This window comes from Lytechinus pictus, chromosome 1 (genome assembly GCF_037042905.1).
Source record: "Lytechinus pictus isolate F3 Inbred chromosome 1, Lp3.0, whole genome shotgun sequence".
NCBI lineage: Eukaryota > Metazoa > Echinodermata > Echinoidea > Temnopleuroida > Toxopneustidae > Lytechinus > Lytechinus pictus.
Window position 1 is genome coordinate 32,077,535 of NC_087245.1, and position 23,443 is coordinate 32,100,977.

The following is a 23,443-nucleotide window of genomic DNA, read 5'->3' on the forward strand; positions in this document are numbered from 1 at the left end:
AAAGATAACCTGGGAAGTTGGTCACTGAGAAATGACAAGTTAAATCACGATGAAGCACTTGACTGCCCTTGACTACCCTTCACTGCACAGGTATAAAAGGGGCAAACAAGTTTTAAAATAACTTTCCGCCAACTTCCAAGGTATGATATATAGAATATGTAGTGAGAAGAGATAAAAATACACATCCCAACGCCAAAAACACAATCTTTAAATGGTGAAGATAGTCCAACTATCAACAATCTTACAGACAATGCTATCTGATATCTTCCGATAAAAAAATCCTTGAAAACTATTAGAACAAAGAGCCCAGAAAAGAACAAGCAGCTTGTATGAAAGAAGTTGTCTTGGAGTATCATGTGTAGTACTCTGACAAGAAAAAAATATCAGGAGCTTCGTGTCAGGATCGAGAAAATGGAGGTTAATGATATAAACGGCACAGTATGAGACATGTATTGATGGCCAATACAACCTGGTGACTTCATGACTTCTCATTAAGAAAATAGTTTCCAACTGTGAGAGTCTAACTTTGATTTGCAGTGAAGTTCTATTTCTTAGTAACAACATATTCCTTTCTTCTTTCCATTCCTGGGCCCCATTGCATAAAACTTAATAGGATCATGGTAATTTTGCCATCCAATGGTAACTACCATGGTAACACCGATCACCAACCAATCAAAATCAAGGATTCCAGACCAGTTATCATTGGATGGCAAAGTTACCATAATGGTATCTTTTATGCAATGGGCCCTGGGGGCCGTTTCATAAAGCTGTTCGTAAGTTAAGAGCGACTTTAAGAATGACTGGTGATCCTTTCTTATGTGCTAAACCATCGCCAATGAATACACCATTTACCAAAAGAAAGGATCACCAGTCGTTCTTAAAGTCGCTCTTAACTTACGAACAGTTTTATGAAACACCTACCAGGTTTGTCCACTCTCAAGCTTCAAATTGATAGGCCTAGGGGTGATTACATTCCTTCTGCCCCATTATATCGCAAATATGCAAAGGGGTAGTGGTTATATGACCCCTGTCTCTTATTGAGGGGGTCATGGGTTCAAATCCAGCTCCAGTCATCATTTTCTTTCGGTAAGAGATCTATTCATATTGTGCTAAACACAACCTAGGTGAGGGAAAGGGGAACCTGGCAGGATTCAATCCTTGAGATGCAGTGCACCAGACCTGCCAACCTCTGGGAATGAAAAACTGTATTCTGTGATACAAAAAAATGTATTTTCCCCCAAAAAAGTGTATTTCATAATAAAATGCTTGGCGCAATCACCCATCACGGCGCTCAAGCTGCATGCAAGCTAAAATGCGCACTGCTCTTGCAGATGAAAAAAAAAACCATTGAAACTTGTGTATATCTCACCCTGGTTTTTACAAAATGATTGAAAAAAAAACAAGTTCCCTGAAATTACATTGATCTAATAACCATATTTGTGTACGTTTTATGAAATAGAGACATATAGAGATGATTTTTTTTTTTTTTTTTTTTTTTAATACAAAAAACATATTTTTTAAAGAAAAAACGTACTGCCGTATTTTGGTTGCAAAAACGTACTAAATACGGCTAAAACGTACTGGTTGGCAGGTCTGGTGCACCTACATGTAACAGCTGTTCTGCCTGAAGCTGATGGGGTAATTATGCTGCATTTTTTGCAGAGCGCTTAAAAGATTTAACATAAGGTAAGAGTAACGCATCTATCATTATAAACAAATATAATTACCACTTTAGAAGACTTCATCAATTCACAGCACATACTCTAAGGTTTAAACTAAACATTAAATAAGAAGGTTTGTAAATCTACACCAATTGTCCAAACCTCAATGCCAATGTCACCGCCACCATCATCGCCGCCGAGACACAGTTTAAAAAAAAAGGTTAAGAGAAGCTATACGCTATGATACCCAATCATTGGCAGTGACATTGGTTTGGTTTGGTGGTTTCCCACATTGACAGGTTTGAGGGAAGCGAAAGGTGCTTATATTGGAGATTATGCATGCAGGATGCCAGCCACTTTAGTTGAAATGTCTGTCAGGTGCATACAAAACAAAATCACAAAGCTGCATTAAAGTGACCTGACCATTTTTATTTGTTTGTTTTGTGAGAATAAAGGGGAAGTTCAGCCAGACAATATGTTGATTTTAATGAAAAAAAAGAACAATCAGAGATAAATATTGTTAAAGGTTTGATGAATATCCCTCAGAAGGATACGAGAGTTACAAAGTTTTAAAATTTTAATTTGTAATGTTTTATATATATATATATATATATATATATATATATATATATGCAAGCAGCTCCCCCATATATAATTACATAATAAAGATTCCATAATTTTTAAATGAATCATGATGCAGAACAATGTTTTTTCTTATAGGAGTATAAAATGATATATGTCTTATGATATATCCACCATCAAAATAAAATTACTTTCATTTTTTTTCAGAACATGGCAATTTATATCACACCACAGAGGGAGTAGATACTCATCTGTGAAGTCACACAATCAAAGCTTTAAAAAACATTAGTCCTATATTGTTTGGTGGAATTTCATCAAACTTTCACCGAGAATTTTTTTTCTATATTTTGTCCCCTTTATTACAAAAAACAAATGAGGGGGGGGGGTTAAAACTGAGGTTTCTAAGCCAGTTAGTGTTCCTAGAGGACCACACTATGATGTGTTAAAATTCCACCCCTAGGGAAAGAACTTCACACCACACGAACATGTTGTAATCAGAGGCGGATCTGGAGGGGGGGGGCACATCCAACCCGTGCCCCCCTTTTGAGAGCCATGGTCAATATTTTTAATATAAATAAGCATTTAATAAACTAGTGTGCTCCCCCTCCCTTGAGAGTCACAGCAAATATATCTAATGGGAATATGTCATGCATACAGTTTTTTTTTTTTTTTTTTTTTTTTGGGGGGGGGGCTTGTCAAATCTTAGGTGGAGAAAATTACCTTCAATTTTTATCAAAAACTTTTTTTAATACTTTTTTTGCTTGTCAAATTTTCCTAAAGAAAATGTGCCCCCCTCCCATTTGGAAAATCATGATGCAGTCCTCAATGTATACCAATCAAAATTGCAGTTTCAATACTCGCAGTTCTTGAATAGATGACTAATAACAATAAATTGTGGGTTGATAAAATACAGCCATAGATCTGTATAGCTCTGAGCTCTATTATCAGGGTTATATGAATCACAATGGACGCTTATAGATCTGTTACTCAATAAATGAGACCATGTATTGATTCCAAGAGCAAACTCAAGGGTGAAAATGAATCTACCTCATGATTTCTTTTAGTGATACAAAGAAAGAACTTGCCTAAGTTGATGTCATGGTGACAGAAGTAAATGATTTGTCATCACTATTTTTTATACAATTATAAATGTGCACCTATTACTCATTCTAAACAAGTCAAAAGGTATAAGAGGAAAACCGTACATGAGGCAGCCCTTAAAGGTGCAGGAAAAAGAGTTTACCTAACATTGAATTATCACTCTTAAATAACACCCATTGAAGATTGATGACTGTTATTTATTCATTGGGTTTTTCCCCCAAAATTCAAAGATAAATGACAAAAGTAAGAGAATTGTGAAAGAAGAGAAGAATGGATTGTGAACAGTATGGAATTTCCCATTAGGGAATCAGTTTGAAGACTACCATTTGGCAAACCTACAGATTGGGCCAGATGGGAAAAATGAATCTTTTAGTCTAGAAGTCAGCAAACAATTCTTTGCAGAAACAAAAAAAAAGTCTAGAGGAGGTAAGACCCTATTGCACGAATCCCAAGACTGCAAGCCATGCTACGTATGCTTTTCTCACTCTCCCCACAATTCAAAATGGATGTTTTCTACTTGGGGAAGATCCCAATGAAAATTCCGGACCGATCTGTTATACCGTAAATGCTGCTTGAAATTTCAACCCTCTCCCATCCCGCCCTCCGCAGATCTGATGATGGGGATTGAAAGAGGTTTCGGAACATGGTAACATCTACAAGAACATCAATGGGGGATTGACCACACAATATGAACAAGGACTGATTTAGCTTCAGTTAGTAGAAGACCTACACACTGCAAAAACGCCGGTGTTATTTCAACACCAGCCTGGTATCTACATCGGTCAACACCAGAGAGGTGTTGAAACAACACCATTTAAAATCATCAAACCGATATTGATTTAACACTAATTGGTGTTGCTTAAGTGCCAAATTGGTGTTAGCCTAACGCCAAACTGGTGTTGTTTCTACACCTCTCTGGTGTGGACCGATAGATACCAGGCTGGTGTTGAATAAGCACCGGCGTTTTTGCAGTGCATGTTACATCCGTCAGGAGCTGAAGTTTGTACCACCTATGTAGTTAGGAATGCCCACAAGTGAAGCTAGCGGGCGGTACAAATTAGAAGCAATTTCAGCACAGTAGGACACGCTCACTTATACTATTTCATCTCACTCATTTCAATTCTTTTACTACTTTCTATTAAGGCATTAAATTGACAACCTATAGACCACCACTTCAATGATGCAAATGTTTTAAACTCACTCCTTGTTTTGGTTAATTAGTTAAAAGTATGATTTTTTAATGTAAAAGTTGTCACTAAAATCACAAAATTTGCATAAAACTACTTTATGCATATATATTAAAAAATAACCAAACCCGAACAGGTCAAAAATGTGTGTGGTATATATTTCATATATAATGATAGGGATGAAAAACCAATTATATGGCACAGTAAATTTATTATAACATGATAGTGACAGCTGTCCTTGTTATGCTTCCATTGCTAAAGTTTACTGGTAGTTTTAAAATGAATTAAGTTACATAAAAATGCACTGATGCCAAAAGGATTCGCAAGAATTCCTTTTTATAAATATATTAAAGCAAAGAGTGGTTAAATAAGAAACCTGGAGGATATAAAGTCTGCATAAGATACTTGTATAATGAATGATAAGCAATCAACAGAAATGGGTGTTATTTAAAGCATCCAACAAAAACTCTGTGAAAGAAAAGAAAGATTAACTGCACTTTTCTTTGTCATTAGATGCGATGATGTCTCCGCAAGCGACTTAATAAAGCAGTGAGGGAAAATCCCCAATTTCTTTTTTTTTCTTTTTAAAGCCAAACATAAGCTGTCCCAAATATCAAATGTCTAGATCTTGATGAAATTTGACAAGAAATTGGTTGGGCTAGGTTGGGCTGCTTCTCGTAAATCATGTATTCTGTTCATTGTCATCAAGTCCAAAAAAATCTTCACAAATAGACATGAAGAATAAAGAGGCAATAGTAATGTTCAATCAGTTTCTATACTGAAATCTTTTTTTTTAAATGTGCTAATGAATAAGTAGCAGATACTAAATATAGACACCATTCTCACTACCTTCCTAAAACTAGTTTAGTGGAAACTAGTTTAACATGTAATGAGAAAGGTCGAAGCGATCTTGGAAGCGATCTTCCAAACCGGTTCAGAAGTCCACCTCGCGATGTAGTTTTCAAGATCGCTTTGCCTCGTTAAACTGGTTTTAGCGTAAGTGAGGACACAACCGTTCTTCGGGAAGCGATCTTCGCACATTTTGAGCGCGCTACTCCACACGACAGGTGTAGAATGCCTACGCTGCGGTTTTGAATTTCGCGCCAAACGTGTCACCCCACTGAGAGCGTTTCCATAGCAACAAGATCGCTTTATGTGAAGAGATTTTGAAAACCACTTTCGTGTGATCAAGTGGGAAGGATAGCAAAGCGATCTTCCAAACTGGTTTTCTGAATCGGTTTCCAATAAACTAGTTTTAGAAAGCGTAATGAGAACGGCCTCATAGTAGGGCATGGGAAAGTAGGGAATTGAAGGAGGTAATTGCAAGCAGCTTCCGCTTTGTCTGAGAACATTCCTTATTTTCTTACTTCCTCATCAAGACTTTGACAATCCCCTCATCCCCTAACCCCAACCCCAACCCCCCCCCCAAAAAAAAAAATTCTTCTTCATAAACATATTATTTGGATGAGTTTCAATTTGGCGTGACATTTTTTCATGCAATCTGCTTTATGATAACAATCTTTCTCTCCAGCGTTATGAAATATTAGAAATTGGTAGAAAATCATGTCTGTACATACGGAATGATATTACTGGTATACAATTCATGCCAATAAAGTAATCACCATAATGTTTGATATGCTCTGAAGAATGCATCATATGAATGATATCACCGCAAAAGAAAACAATACATGTAAATTGAATTAGATAAAATATAAAAATACGGAACAAATCAAGAATACCGGTAGTATATATTCTTGTTATATGTAACCACAGGGAAAAAACCTACAATGGGTACCTGGTAAATTTTGATCTTCTTCCAAAGGAGAAAAGCTCCCCATGGACCACTCCGGGCATTTATCATCTTGTAATTTTGTTAAGGGATTCATACATGTATCCCTGACAGGATATGAAAGCAATTCCCAAGGGCACACTAGATGTAATAGAAAGTGGTCTTACAGAAAAATCATTTGCAGGAAAAAAATTGTAGTCTGTGATGGGCTTTAAAACTTCAGGTTATTGTTATGTTTTCAGTATACTTTTAAGAAACCAAACTAGAAAATTTTCTCTTTCAATTGATTTAAAAAAAAGAGGGATTTTTTTCAAAAGGAAGGTATTGGAGACAGAATCTGTTACTGGGGTGTTAAAACCAACACCAGTTGTGTTCCTGAAGGGCCACACCCTGAGGTGTTAAAATTACTCCATAGAGATTATACATAACACCAAAGAGTGTAATAGTAACCAAAGGTGTTGTGACAACATTCATAGTTGTTGAATTAACACCCCATTTTAGACACCCAATCAAAATGGTGTAGTGTTCTATATACACCAATCAATACCAGAGTTTTTGCACTGTTCAAATATCAAGACCAAACTACTCACACAATGGATGTGGTGTTCGGTGGGTTTGTGTAAAATGTGGAAATAGAATGTCATGATGCTTGAACTGCCAAATTAAAATGCACAAATCATTTAGGCTGCTTGTATTTTCCTAAATTACCATAATTTTGCTGAGACGGAAGATTGGTTGGATTCAATGTCAATTTTCAAATTTAAACAGCAACATGAATCATGATTCAAAACAAAATTACAAAATGCAGATATAATGAGAAACAGAGAGAATGTTCAATGTCCCCCGTTCCCAGTCATAAAGGTAAACGTCTTTCAGATCTTGATTTGGAGGAAAATTTTGATGCTGAAAAAGGTACAATTTGAATCACGATCACCTTAGAGTTTACCACCTTCAATACTGTGAATGCAACAAAATGTGACACTGAACGTGATAGAGTTTTAAATGTTTTTAAATGTGCTCTCACAGTGGAAGGTGCACTTATGATAGTTTTTGAGAGCAAAAATTCAAAGACAATTGACATAATTTTAATCATTTTCAAATTATCGAACCTGAACAGTGCACCGCTGATCACGATTGCATACTGTGTTTTTTATTAGCATTTTGAAACATGATTCATGTTACTGTTTAAATTTTAGTATCGACATAGAATAAACCTTTAGTAGCGTATCGTATCAAACCTGAACAGTGCACCGCTGATCACGATTGCATACTGTGTTTTTTATTAGCATTTTGAAACATGATTCATGTTGCTGTTTAAATTTTAGTATCGACATAGAATAAACCTTTAGTAGCGTATGGAAAGTTAGGTGAACAGATCGCCTCTTATTCATAGTCCCACATGCTTGCTTGCTTGTTTGCTTGATGCGAAGGAGGCAGCCGGTATCAAGTAAAACGAGACTTTGATCTCGTGACCTTATGATACTAATCCTCAGATCAAAGACTCATCAAATACTCTGGATTAAGGGGAAGAATATGATACCACCTACACACGATCAAATTACCTCCTAGACACTGTAACGATTGTATACAGTGTGTTCATGAAGGTAATAAATAGAACTTCACGGTGTGTCTTGCTTCAGCACACAATATTCAAAGAACTTGAGAAAATGGTATTCTTTAAAGAAATACATTATACCTGATACTTTGTGGGCATTGTGATTTTAAGTAGCATTTTACAGATTCAAAAGTCTACAGAGATGTGAAACTATACATTGAACTAGTACAGGGAGTAATGCAAGGGCTTTCCCCAAAATTTTTTTTCTTTGGTTTCCTTTGTTTGTATTTCTATTAATTCATGAGGTTACACCTGATTCTGATAATCAAGGCAATGCTTCATATTTGGGGGGTATTTGAATTATAACATGATACCTATGTGCCGCGCCAAAGTAAAAACATACATGTAGGAGGCTCTGGACCTAAATCTTGGTCTGAAAACAGGGGTCTCTGGAATGGCTCTTTGATCAACGATTGCTAACAATACACTGCTCTGGAATTGACCACATAAAAAAAGGGGGGGTCTCTGGAACTCATGAGATTGTATGCATAATTGGTAGCGGCTACGTAAAAAATGTGCGCGCGTCTGCTATCGCTAGTACAGGCTAGCTGCAGGCGCGCAGGGAGCTTCTGGGGCCCGCCGTTATTGCTATCCGCCGATCGAACTCGCCGCTCTCACAGGATCAGTCCTTCATGATGGACATGCATTGGTACAAGAAATCACAAATTTGAGGGTCTCCGGAATGGGAAAAAATAGGAATGTATATGGCATTCTGAATTGGTGATGCTATGGAACAGAAACTTAGGCTGAAAATGGAGGTCTCAACCGTGGCACATACGTATCATACATTCACTAAGTACCCCTGGCATATTTGGTATATGTTTTGGAGATTGTAGCAAGAGAACAAATTGGTCGCTTTTATCTCACTGCTCTGACGAAACCTAAAGTGGTTAGTCCATTTTGAAAGTTACCTGAAGGTTTACATCCTCTCTTAGGGCCAACTCAATGGGTATTGCCAATGTCTATTAATGCTGTTGATTTGTAAGAGTGAGAGAAATACAATCAACTTTAGAGACCTTTCGTTTTCTGTGACGAGCCATGTGGACGTACAAGATTAAGGAATTTTGGGAGCGCTGCACATGCGCGAAGTAATCTGTGACGAGCCTTCTCGTTCACTGCCCAAATCTGTGACTCATATTTGAGGGTTTTGACGTTCGGTGTCATAGTGCTCGAACGAGCGCTAGTTCGTACATGATGACGTCATCCAAGCTTAGCAAAAATGAATGAAGCCGCATCAACATTCGAGTTTGGTTGATTCAGCAGGGCTGGTAAACTGCAAATTACTGCTTGTTACCAGCTTTTCCATTACATTTAGTGTGTCCTGTTTTCAGACACTACATATCCGATAGGTAATTGATGTTCTATTTCCAAACAACTGTGTTTTTTTTCTCGCCTTTTTGCACAAGAGTGCAAATGTTGCACCCACAGTCGCCCCACTGGTTCGTAGCCTGATGCTACGCCTGATTCTCCGGCCGAGCATCGGCCCACGGCCCGCTCACTATAACGCTGGTATACGCTGCGGCCTGGTACGGGTACGTCGACTTAAATCGAAACTGTTTTCATTAATGTACGAACGTGATACTGAACGAGCGGTGTCACCACTTCCGGTGAACTAGGACTGCTAGGACAATCGAAAGCTTGGTTTTATGTGTAGATATTCAGTCACCAAGTAAGCACCATAGTCTTTATATAAAGTTACCCTCACAGAGACTTAGATGGCATAGGTCTACCCCTAATGTGATAGAGTGATAATACCCATAAGGGTTGAATTAACACTGTAAATTTAACACCACAGCTGGTGTAGTCCTCTTTGTAAACCTGTTAACACAACAGTTTTTGCTACAAAGTGGAGCATTCCCTGCAACCTTGACTTTACTGCAGAGATCTTGGTCCCATAACACTAAAGTTAGCAATTAATCGCTAAATAAAATGGCCTATCAAGATAGCATGCACATAAAAACCGACTCCCTTTACACCTTTCCGCCACACGTGTAAGACGTAATCCTTCTCTAAATCAGCAAATGCCTCCCGTGCAAACGAGGTGTACAAAATGGGCTATGCCTGGGTGCAGCTGAGAGTCGATAGCTCAATGAGATAGCTTATAAGATAACCCAGATATACTTGATCCCAGCTACTCTGGTCCACTTAGAGGCATTTGAGGAACTGATGCCATCGTTCCTTCAGGTGGCGGCCTAGAAAAGCTTGCTAACATTCTAGGCTATACATTTATATCTTCAAGGGGGCCTTAAGCATTCTAAAAATCTGCTCAGAATGGTAGGAGCATCGGGAATACCATATCTTATCCAACAATATTATTACATCCATAGTGTAAAAAAAAAACGTTTAAAATTTAAGCATGTTGTTTAAGCCTGCCATTCTAACAACTTTTGTTTACTTTTAAACAATCGTTTAAGTTCTTAAACAACTTTTGTTTACTTTTAAACAATCATTTAAATTCTTAAACAACCTGCTTAAAAGTTTAAACAACTTGTTTAAAAACTTAAACAATAGTTGTTAGCATGATGGGCTTACACAACTTGCTTAATATTTTAAACAGCGTATTTTACAGTGTAGCAGAGGGTTGTACAATCTATCTGCTTGGATATATACATGTTTCTTCCCAACTGTAATTGAGTGCTACACACAATCAGAACATCTTTATTGTTGTCAAGAAATCTCAATAGATTGTGCAAGATAGGCACCAGGCTGGGATGACGTTCTGAACAATGTTAAAACAAGACTTCACAAATCCATATACAACGTATGGAAATGGGACGTTATTTCCCACGTCTGAATTCTCTTATATCAACATTCAATATGTCAATAGGTTGTTATGTTTAAATGCATATACGTTCACACTCATAACATATTATAATATGTTGCATGAATATAAAATATATTGATGGATAGATTTTTCACAGAGCTGCCAGGAGCATTTCAGGATTTTAAAACCCCACAATCAGCATTTTGATGAAGAAATAAGTATTTTTAAAAGAAATACCATAGGACAGCACAAACATTTCACTTCAGAAATCAGAATTTTGCATGAACCCGTCAGTATTCTCCACATTTTTCATTACTAAATATTGAAAATTGGTACTGGTAGGTTTAAGTGATGAAAGTGTTCAATACCAAACGAAAGTATTCTATTTGCAACTGAATTGGCTGACGAAGACCCCAATAACCCCTTAGCAGTTACACTTATCTGTGTTATAAAATATGCATGTTAGGTAACATACTCTTCTAATTAAGAGAGTGCCACATTACTTTTATTTTGAGTTACATTACGAGTGACAGACAGCCCCAAGTGTACAACCTCATTAAGTAACATCAATACACGGAAGAAATCTGGTCCTGAAAGCAATGACACTTGACTCTGAGCAGCCACGGTGTCCCTTTACCACGAGCCAATGATTAAATTAGCGACCAACAGCTCGGGTGATAATGTCATCTTTGAACATTACTCTACATAATCATCATTCAAAGTGCTTTTTGGTTAAGGTAAATGACAGTTATGATTTTATTTCAGATATGAAAAGTGCAACGAGGATGCCGATGACCGTAGTTGTAGCGATACGCCGCGTTAACATGGTGATGCCTGCGATGTCCACTCGACTCCATTTTCAACTCAACTTTACAACAAAGATCGGTATGATTACAGTTCTGTGAAAATGTCAAGTTACTACCATTGCATTACGACAGGTTTTATAATGCCAAGATGATATTTTCATCGTTTCAAACATTTAGTTTCATTACTGGATATCTAAGATCTGTCTCTAGTATTGAGGGACAATGGTCATAACAGTCCGATTCAAAGGCACAAGTACATCAGACGGTTTATTAGATTGGATTAAATACTGACCTAAATATGCCAATCAACCTAATAAATAATTCTACTTCAAAACAAGTCCGCTGGTGTCCATACCCTCAATAACTCCCCCCCTCCCCTCACCACCACTTTGTCTCTTTTTATGTCTGTCTGTCTGTCTCTCTCTCTCTCTCTTCCTCTGTCTTTCTGTCTGTCTCTCCCCATTACTCTTTGCTTGTGTCTCTCTATATGCTTCACTTAAGCCTGGCTCCCACCTTTGCGTTTTAAGCCACGTATTACTGCTTTATATTATTATATTACTATTATTATTATTATTATTATTATTATTATTATTATTATTATTATCATTATTATTAAGAGGAAAAAAAATCACCATATGTATTTTGGCAAGTTGATACTATCATGAATCGAGAAACTTTTTAGTCATTTTAACGGAATTGCCAAATATGGGATTACATGTATTTTGCAATATCTGTCCTTCCAATCCATCTTATTTCACTTTTCCTCATCTCAAGATCTCCTTTCTCTCTCTTCTTTTCACACATTCTATCTATCTTTCCTCCTATAATTTCCAGACTTCTTCCTTCAATCTTATATCATAATATACCTCTTAGGTCATATACTACACCCCCTTTTCCTTCCTCCCTCTCATTTTTCTTCTTCCTCCTCCTTCTACATCCTTCTTACTCCCTTTTCTTATGCTCTATCCTAAAGGTTATTTCCACTCCAGAATAAGAAGAGCAGCTCTTAACTCTAACATCATGAATTATCTATTGATATCGTGGTACAGCCATAATCATCTGAGTGTACTCTCGGAGCAAAATAGATGAGGTTGTCATTTACCTGAATAATAAATGCAGGATTAATCATTTTTGACCTTTTACCAAATTCAGTGACTCTGAAAAGAAAACAACAGCATGAAAAATGGATTATGTTCCATTTTGTAGCGAATATGCTGAAATATATCAACATAAATTATTAGATAATGATGACTATTGCAGAATTGAGTAATAATGATATCAAAATACCTTATGTATAAATATGAATACATAAGCTTGGTACACTGTATTAATACAAGGCTGCGTTCAAACGAACTTGCATTTAAAAACATTCCTACAAAATTCAAAATTGTTTAGGTCTACTATCATGTTACTGTATTTGGGAATGAAAAGCTATTGTCAATTGATTTATAAATGGTTTATATAAATGAGTGTGTAAATACTGTACGTTATCAAATGAAAATATGAACACATCATTCTAGCAAGCTTTAACAGACAAAGACTGTGTTCACACAAATATGGTAGTTGATTTTTCCCCAGTTGAATTTCCCAGTTAAATATCATTGTCTTGGGAAATAAAATGCTATATTCATTAAATTCACGTTTGGGATGATTTCCACTACTACATATAAAAATAGCTATCTCAAGAAGATATAAACATACAATTAAAGTAGACAAGGTCGCGTATATGTTTCAAATTTGGTCAATTGTCTTAATTTTCATAAAAAACAATTTTCAACGATTAGATCTAAGGATGATTTCCAAAAATATAAATAAATAAAATTTAGTTATCTCATGAAGATATGAACACATACTAGTAGCTTGAGCATACTATGATAGGCAACATGGCACACATGTTTCAAACAGTTTTAGTCCATTCTCAAAATTTTGAATAAAAGGCAAGAGTCAAATTTTGTAGAGGGTTCTCACCTTTTCGAGATTTCCCTGATTTTTCCCTTATGAGGTTTAACAGTTCCCTGATAATTATTAAAACCCATTCCCAGTTTCATATGTTTTCTAAGTTGTTGCTGTGAATTACATGTATTTTCAGTATAAAAACAATAATGTAAAAACTAAGTTAGTACTATTACACAGGCATGTAATGGCCTCCCTTCTCCCCATACAGCCAGCCTTTCCTCACCTTATACAGAAAGAGGTTGATATGCAACAAAATATAACAGATTCGGACTGACTACCATGCTTTTGATTTTTGGGCTGATAAAAATTCCCTGATTTTTACCTCATTTGAGGCATTTTTCTCTGATTTTAGGTATTTTTTTATCAAATTCCCTGATTTTTCACTGACTGGAAAAAATAAGATAATTTTGCCTGATGGCCTAGGAACCCTGGTCAATGAATTTCCGGTTTGTTTCTACAAATGAATTTGAAAATACAATAGAGTAATCTTGTGTAGATGTAAACGCATTAGTTAAGTACACCGGTGTGTTGGCTCAGTTGTTAGAGCGTCCGTCTCACAACCGGGAGGTCGGGGGTTCAAACCTCGGCCGCTTCAGACCAAAAGACGTTAAAAGATGGGAGTTGCTGCTACCCTGTTTGGCGTTCAACGATTAAAGGGATAGAGCCTCGTCGATCTGGCACTGCACAGCGGCTGCCGCGCCCACGATCAATTGGGCAAAGCAAATTTTCGGAGTATTTCATTTCATGTCTATTTCGAACAATAAAATATGGATTTTCATTTTCACTTTAATAGAAAAGGCTGTGCTAATACAAATTTTAAATTCAAACTTATTCATCGGGTACTTTCATGTCATTGGGATCGAAAAGATGATTCTGACAACCAACTGCAAAAAATATCTCTGAAATACAAATAAAGATGATAATAATATTCCGCTTAATACATTTGAACAATAACTCTTAAGGTATACAGATATGTTGTTACCCCAGTAATTGGATCATAACTTGCCCACATACATGTACAATGCATGCACTTTCTCCACTCCCTGGGGAGCATTTCAACTAGATTTTCAAATTAAATTGCTAGGCAAATCACATAGGCTTCCACATCCTACCAGGTACCAATTTAATACCTGGGTGGAGAGTGGCAAAATGTGGATTGACGCCTAGGCAAAGGACAAAAGGCTGCAGTGGGATTTGAACACACGACCCTCTTACTACAAGGCAAGAGTCAGAACCGCTACACCACCATAGGGTAAATCGTATTTGTTATTTGAAGTCTTTATATACCAGGGGTCCGTTTCATAAAGCTGTTCGTAAGTTAAGAGCGACTTTGAGAACGACTGGTGATCCTTTCTTATGCGCTAAACCATTGCCAATAATTCTACCATTTACAAGAAAGGATCACCAGTCGTTCTTAAAGTCGCTCTTAACTTACGAACAGTTTTATGAAACACACACCAAAATCAAGGTCACATGTCATTTAAGATTGGATAAAGCATTTGACAAGATGATTAACTGTACAATCAACCAACTGTCACCAAGGAGGATAATGTCTATACTTTATGCAGAATTAATGCCTTTTGCAAACAACGAGGTGAATAAAAGGCAATTATCACTCTGTAATTAGGATGCTGGTGGTTGCATGCCTTTTGATTGGATAGCCTAGACCCCTTGATTTACCCCACACAGAATACATATGACAATGTTAATTATACTACTGCATGCCAATGGGAAGAAGGATACCTAGCCTCAAAGAGGGGGGGGGGGGGAACTCATGTTTAATGCGGTAAAGGGATGTGTCACTTCTTCCTTTTTCAGAACTCAATATCAGTTCCCTAGATACTCAATTCAATGTTTTACAAATGATACAAAGCTTTAAAAACAATCTCTATTGACCAATCAAATTGCTGGATGTTGGAAGCTATTAACCTTAGCTGGTGATTATCATGTTAATGTAACAAGCTTTAAACACTGGGCAGAAAATCTTAAAACACCCCAAGAAAAAAAATTCTGCATACTCTAATCACGAGAAGCTTTGAGGTAAACTTGCAAGTTCATTACATCAGTTGACATTTGCCATTATTTAAAATGTTTGAAACAAAACCGGTATTGAATTGCATTGACGTACACAGGGGACACCTAGCTGCAAAAACCATGAATAAATAGAGGGTGTGGATGAATATTTGATGGCGGGAGAACTGATTTGACTCGGTAGAAACACGTAGATGTAACGGGAGCATCTCCCAGCCTCCCTCTCACGATACAGCGCGGCTGAAAGGCAATGAGCGATCACCTCTCTGCAAAACTGCGATGGCAGCTTAAGTTCATGTCAGATAAAATGGGCTTGGCCCTACATCAGCCATTAGGGACTACCTGCAGGAGATTTGTGGTACCTCATTGATGTTATTTATCGCGCACGGGGTAACAAAAAGGAGTTTATGCAGTCACATTTAAACCCCCATTGTCTTCTCTCTAAAAAGTATTTGTTTGACATGTAATGAAGTCAGTGCCCAACACTCTCCACTTGCTTTTTAATTCCATTTATCTTTTGTACTCAATTCTATTGTTACATATAATTGCATACGGACATGCTATGCTATGCGTTATGTGCTAGAAAATAAGTGAATATTATCATTTGCACTGCATAAATGTTTGGGGTAATAGAATACATGCATCTTGTTTGAGTATGTTTTGCAGTCCATAATTTCAACAATGTAGAGAGAAAATATTTATGACTTTTCAAGGTAATTCCCCCTACATTTCATGAACTTTCTTTACTTTTTTATTCAATTGGCAGAGGTAAATATGGCATCATATTTTTGTGATAGTCAAAAATTATGAGTCATGGTGATTACAATAGTACCAATCACTCCTGAGCTTTGCCTCTAAGTGAATGGCCCTTGTTTGGGGTAACTCTTGGCTAAATTTTCAACTAGAAATTCTCATGGCAAACGTATCATAGTAGGGCAGGGCAATCACTTATCAGTATGCATGTTTTACCGAGACTAAAGGGAGTAAAAATAGCAGTAATGCTCCCATTAATGCTCGTGTTACAGAAACGTTGATACTCAATGGTTCTATATGAATACAAACTTCAGCACACATTAGAATGATTCTCAGAAGCTACAAGTTATTTGCACGCCTTTCATTGCACCAAGCACTACCGGTAATTCCCACAAAAGCTCTTCATATATACCAAAGCCATAAATAGCACTTCTGTCTGCCTCGCTTGCCAGTTAGAAGCTTTTAACAGAGATAAAGGGGAAACACAAGACATCAGCCATAATGGTGCGTAATTTGAGAGTCAACTAATTCTAAAGAGTAAGCCCCAGATTACGGCTCACTTCGAAAGGTAAAAGAAACCACTCAAAAGAAAGTTCTGACTTTAAGTTTAAGAGAAATGAAGAATTCGAGGTTGGAGGGAAGTGATTGGCATGGTCTACGGACCATCTGAAAACGGAGGACAAGCAGAATCAATATTTTTCTTGACAAGCCCCCTTGAGACATTCAACTGGTATTGGTTTATTTCGATGATTGAGAGAGAGAGAGAGACTTGGACTGACTCTCACTTTCGGTTCATTTTAGGTCAACAAGTGTCGTCCGTCCCCCCCCCCCCCAACAATATTATCATCCATTCAATATTTCAAAATCATCAACTTTGCGGTTGGCCTTATCTTCATATTTATTTACTAGTATTGTTAATTGCGATTCAAACACTTTAAAAATGCAACATAAAAAGCACAATTTGAAAATAAAATTAAAAACAACTTCAAAGAATATAAATCACAAAACACAGACATTTAAAACAAAATCCATTTCAACCTCGGCAAACACAATTTGTCATATATGGAGCATATTTCTAGTGAGGAGAATGACGATCATGAAGTCTTCCAATCTATATCCAACTAATTATGATCAAAATCTACAGATAAAATGCAGAAAAAGGTAACAACACGGAATAAGAGAAATTTATTGTAATTGATGCCTTTGATGATGGCAATATCATCACAAGGATTCATCTTTAAAATTGACACGCAACTATTTCTTTTTCCTATTTGCTCTTTGTGTGTGGTGGTGAAGTTCAAAGTAAACAAGTGCTTTATCAGAGAGAGGAATGACAAATAAGCTTTTCCTTGTGTTCTTAATACGACCAATAAAAATTTCCATAATGTATATTAAGCACCCACAAGGCAGGCTGACGGCCTCTCGTGCCATTTTCATCTCAATTTAAAAAAAAGTGCTCAGTCCCAGATACCTTATTCCACGTCTTCTATATGTCTACCTATAATCCTGTTTGCACAGAAGCTGTAAAGGGGGTTATTTAACATGGATATCGCATACGAGGAGTGTGAAGGCGGACAATATAGGGGAAATCCCTCTCAACCTGTGAAAGCAAAGCACTTGAGAGTTATAAGGCAATCAAATGGATTAAAGACGCAGACGCTGGAAGGCATGGCCTTTACCAAGAAGACTTCTGAAGAGTTCAGCATGCACTCCCACAAGCCAAGGCCATTGGTATCGCTTAATTATTAAGAAAACGTATGCAGAAATGGGGAGAATGGATGATAGGCAAACCTTTGTAAAAGCCTTCTATTGTGCTTGAATGATTACTTATGTATATTAATGATAGTAATCATTATAATGCTTTCTTTGCCCAGGGTAACCATTTCAGTTCTAATGAACCGTTCTCCAATGTGCCCTGCATAACATAATGATATCATTACCCTTTACCGTTCTAAAATGCCCAGTGCCTGGCTAGAGGGCAGAACATCCCCTTTTTTAAATCTTTGGTATGAATCAATAGACAATATTGACTCAATACTTTTTTTTAACGGAGAAAGTGAAACTAGAACATATGTGACTTCTCGAAAACATGACATATATGTCGGTGCATAAAAATAACGAATTGGACTGCTACAAAATACTTTCGACATAAGATCATCTCCTCTGTGTATTCATTTGAAGGCATTTGTTGAGACGGTGCCTATAAGGAATGATGGATCCACTGACCAGGGTAATAATAATATGTAAAATGCTTAGAAATGCAAAGTATAATGTAACTTCTATTTTTATTATCATAAAACCATAAGAAAGTATAATACTTACACTAAAACATGATACAAGACTGCCATCCATCCTGTGGGTCTCTCCAGAAAGTTATATATCCTAGTTTGTACTTTCCTAAATCTTGCATCTCTCTTGGAAACCCTGTAATTAAGTGGCTTTCCCAGCAGGCTCATCCGCTGCTGGGCCAGCCTGGCATGGGTGCTCGATGACCTCCCGTTCATCTTATTGAACTCCTGTTTGACTTTCTTACGCATCTCTGAATGTTCGTCATCGTCGAAGTCGTCTTCGTCCTCGTCCGCCACTCCCAGGAAGCCCACCCTGGCCCGTTGGGGTCGGCTGGACAGCGCAGACTTGTTGAGCTTCGTGGCGGTGGTCGTGGTCGTCTCGGTAGGGGCGTCATAGTCCGCTTGAGTGTCACTGCTGCCGCCCGGGTTAAGGGGTTGCATTTCTGTTTCGTCGACACCGCTATCGGCAGACATTTTGACAATGCACGGTCGAGTGTCCTGTTGGGTGCCAGCTTGAACTGGTTACCCTCCACATCGGATGCAGAAAAATGGCTCGATTCCTCAGCAAAAACTAGGAAGAGGAAACTACTTTAAAGCGTGCCACAGCACTGTCCTTGCTCCAACGACAAGTTTCTAAGTTTGATGATTGACTTTATCATATATCAGAGTTTTCATAGTCAAATTTATTATTCACTACAATCACTTCATCCTGTGTTCCCTCTTTCCTTCAGGTTGGAAGTCACTTGTGTAAGTCCACGGTAATTTGGTCAGTCTTCTGATGATGGAGTATCTGAAAATAAAAATCACCATGACATTATTGAAGATAGCATTTTGTTTTTCTCTATTTTAAAATCATTACCACTAAGAAAGGGAAGCAGGTTAAATAAGATGCTATCAGGCTGACTCGAACTTTGAGACTATGAGGAATTCCCTGATTGGGAAACTTATCCTGGTGGGTGTTTCATAAAGCTGTTTGTAAGATAAGAGCGACTTTAAGAACGACGGGTGAACCTTTCTTTTGGTAAATGGTATTTTCATTGTCAATGCTTTAGTGCCTAAGCAAGGATCACCAGTCGTTCTTAAAGTTGCTCTTAACTTACAAACAGCTTTATGAAACGGCCCCCTGATCTACTCTTATCAGAAAATACCAGGTGGGTGTTTCATAAAGCTGTTCGTAAAGTTACTTTTGGTATGACTGGAACATGTTCTTAGGTCATAACTCAATTACATAGGGGTATCACATAGCACAAGAAAGGATCACCGGTCGTGCGTAAAGTCATTCGTATCTTAAGAACAGCTTTATGAAACACCAACCAGGTATTTTTGCCAGTGTGAATCAAAATTCCTTGATATGTGAGGAGTTAGAAAGAGGATCGGAGGGTGGATGTGTGGTTTGTCCAGGACTACATGGAAGAGGCAGAAAGGAAGAGAATAGGAGGGTTGGGTTGAGGATGGACTAAATCAGGCAAAGTGGAGGGAGGGGGTAAGGGCAATTGGCTGCAATTGTGAGGTGATTCCGGCCACCCCCGTTCAAGGGGGCAAAACTGGGTTTATAAGTCCGGAATGATGATGATTCCCAAAAGAAAATAAATGCTACATAGTAAGTAATCTCAATTTTTAAAGGTCTTGGGTATTTTGGCACTGTGAAAACAATCAGGAGCATTATCCTATCACAGTAGAAAGCACACTGAGCACCTTGAGGGGCTTCATTTGCTTGCTTAATGATCACAATTATGAAAGCTTTATAAAAAAAGGGTCTTTGTTTGGTACGAATGCAGAAAATAACTACTGCTCATTTTGAGGCCTGGACAAGTTTGTGTAAATTAATGGGTATTTTGGTAATAGAGTCAGTATGAAAGCACCTAGAAAAAAACATTGGAATTTTTATTTATTACAAGAGAGAAGGACATGGGAGTGGGCCTGACAAACAATGCTAGAAGCAGTGTATTGTAAACAGAATGATCAACAGATTCGATATGAGAGGGAGAGAGTACAATTGCTTTTTTTTTTTCATTTTTCTTTTTCTAAGGTTCCATGACATTTGCTCCGGCGACAATTGCTTCGATAGAAAATCTGCATGTTAAGCCAAACATAAAAACCAATATCCAAAACTAAATAAACCCTAAACCTTACATTATTATGAACCAAAAGCTCTTAAACAATCCTAACTTTAACCCTGTGCTCTCTGAGATATTAAGACAGGAGCAAATGTCACAGGAGCAAATGTCGTGGAACCTCTTCTACAGAGAATATCAAAAGATTGCACAACTTGGGTCCCGTTACATAGAGCCTTGTTATAATAACTAATGCACAATTTCTGTAACAAATTTACAATCAGCCAATAAGATTGAATGATTTCAATAGATTTGAACTGTTATTGCAAATTTGCTATTATAACAAGTTATATGAAACTGGCCCTTGCATCTCACTTGGGCAAAAGAGCTTCTTGAAGAATGAAATGTCCTTCAGATGATGTCCCTGTCAATGTGCTCGCTCAAATACGAAATTGTTGAGTAAACCTGTAAAAAGAGATAACGGGTAGAGAAAGAAATAAAGAGAGAGAGAGAGTAGGAAAGAGACAGAATGACAGGGAAGTGCATGTACAGAAAGAAGAGAGAATGGGAGAGAAAGATAGAGCCACAGGGAGAGAAAAAAGGGCAAAAATTATGGAATGAAAGATGAATTAAGTGGACTTACATTTCAGTAACCCAACCGCCCCCAAATAAAGTAAATTATAAACACATATATTTCTGCCCTTGGCTGCATTATTTGTATTGTTGTCATTGTATACATTTTGAAAATAAATAAACAATGAATAGGTCAATATTTCATTTTTGCACTTGATCACCGAGCATTTAAATTACAAACACTTAAATTTGTAATTTGTAAGACGGTACTTACTACAAATCATTCTAAGAATAGAAGAATATCTTACAAGGAAACACTTTCGTCCAAAATATAATTTATATTCGAAAGCTATATAGCTGGTAAATATAAATGCATAAAACTTATGAAAAGAATGAATTTAAAACAAACTCTTTTCCAGGAATTAGAGAGGAAAATAGAAAGGAACAAAAAATGGAGAAAAAAAATTAAAAGGAAAGAGGCAAGCAAACAGGCAGAAAGAGAGGCAGAGACAGAGGCAGTGAGATAGAACAGAAAGAGAGAAAAAAGAGACAGACGGACAGAGGCAGACAAAGTTGGCACAGGTGATCAATTCTGCTAATAGATAAAATTGTCATCATTCCCATGTGCCATTTTAGTTGCCTTTTCATCCTCTTTGCAACAATAATAATACAAATATTAATTCCTCTAAAAAATGCAGCTCCTGTTATCAATAAGATTGATTAAAGCCTTGCATCATAGATAAATGAAGGTCTGATAAAGGCTTAGACTAAACATACAGCGATAATGTATAAGAACAAACAACACATGAAGACTAAACACACTGTCCTGGCTTGAATAAATAATATCATTCAAAGAGAGAAATGAAAAAGAGTTTCTTCTTTTGATAAGAAGACATCCTAAGCCCGTTAAAAGGTCTCTACGTCACTTTCGCTTTTCCTCACTCTGTATCCTGTTTGTATTCAAGACATCGCTGGATGCCAGCACCCATCAAAGGCCGTCATGTCACTTGACGACCTACCGCTCGTTCCCCCCGTGGGAAATTCCGCATCAACACATTTTACGAAACATTTGAGGACTAATTCTTATCTGGAGGGCCCGAGTCTGCCCCTCGCATTGAATACATGAGGTGTGCAGCCGTGACTACACATCCAAATCATCGTAAAATTGAAGGTTTTTTATTCTTCTCCTTGACTCATCTGGTGTACCAGGATAACTTGAACCAAACAACGCTCTACTTGAGTACACTAGAATGTGACAAGATGCTTCGAGCACACGCCGACTTTCTTATTTGTATGTGATGTCATGTTCGCATGAATCCCTCTGATCCTGGCATCAAAAATATCTTTCCTGCGTTGCCAATTTGAATTACTCTCTTGAGTGATTTCAGGCCAAATACAAATAACTTGGGAATAGCTCTGACTGACATGCAGACATGCGTTGAAGGTAATTTGCGATATATTTCTCGGAGTTATGCCATTAACTCGTCTACATGAAATTAATTAGACAATGAGAATATAAATAAAAAATTACAAAGCTAATCTTTCTACATCATAAAAGAAATGAATGACTCCATCTAAGCCCCTTATTTTTAAACTCCAATTGTTGAATTGTGTTCACAGGACTCGGTAATGTTTAATCGAGTCTGAAAATGAGAATGTTAATTTTCAGTAGCACTGTGGAATACTATACGACTCTACCGAAATATAAATAGAAACAAAAATAATTAAATAACAATAAAAGTAATAAAGTAAAGATAAATTAAAAAAGAACTCCTTTTAAAGTTGTATTTCAATCCTAAATCTGTTTGAATTCTTATAAAAATTCTTCTGTGATATTCACCTAATGTAAAATTAGTCATGTTAAGGAGAAAATATGATAGCCACCATATTATTTGATTTCAGGGGTAGTTTTATCCCATGTCTTTTGCCTATTCAGGAATAAAAGACGGGCTATTGTTACTCAAAACACGTATTGCATTAGCTCAAAATCACGGCTGAGATTTACCGCCGTCGGCATCGTCATGATCGTCATGAAAGACAACCCTGTCACGGGAGTACAAAAATCACATCATTTCACCTCCTCTCTCTCCTTCAGGAAAATAGATCAAAACATGAGTAGCATAACATCATCCTGTTGGTGCCTGGGTAAATCCCACGTATAACACCTTTCACAATAATATGGGTCTAGGGGTAATGAAGATGAAATGAGTTTTGATCAAGTTTGATAGTGTTGTCAGCTCTAGTTGCGCAAACAAGCCTCATTTCCACGTTCATAATCTGGTT

At 37.2% G+C, this 23,443-nt stretch overlaps 1 protein-coding gene across 1 annotated transcript in view; it reads right to left on the reverse strand.

Moving 5' to 3' along the window:
• Positions 1–21,054, reverse strand: part of LOC129265842 (potassium voltage-gated channel subfamily KQT member 1-like) — a 48,414-nt gene extending 27,360 nt beyond the window's left edge. The window contains exons 1-2 of the mRNA XM_064100492.1: positions 20,963–21,054; positions 18,568–19,323 (exon numbers count right to left, since the gene is read on the reverse strand). Of these exons, the coding sequence (XP_063956562.1) occupies positions 18,568–19,007 (440 nt within the window). The 5' untranslated portion in view covers positions 19,008–19,323; positions 20,963–21,054. The remainder of the gene's footprint in view (positions 1–18,567; positions 19,324–20,962) is intronic.
• Positions 21,055–23,443: the final 2,389 nt, after the last annotated feature.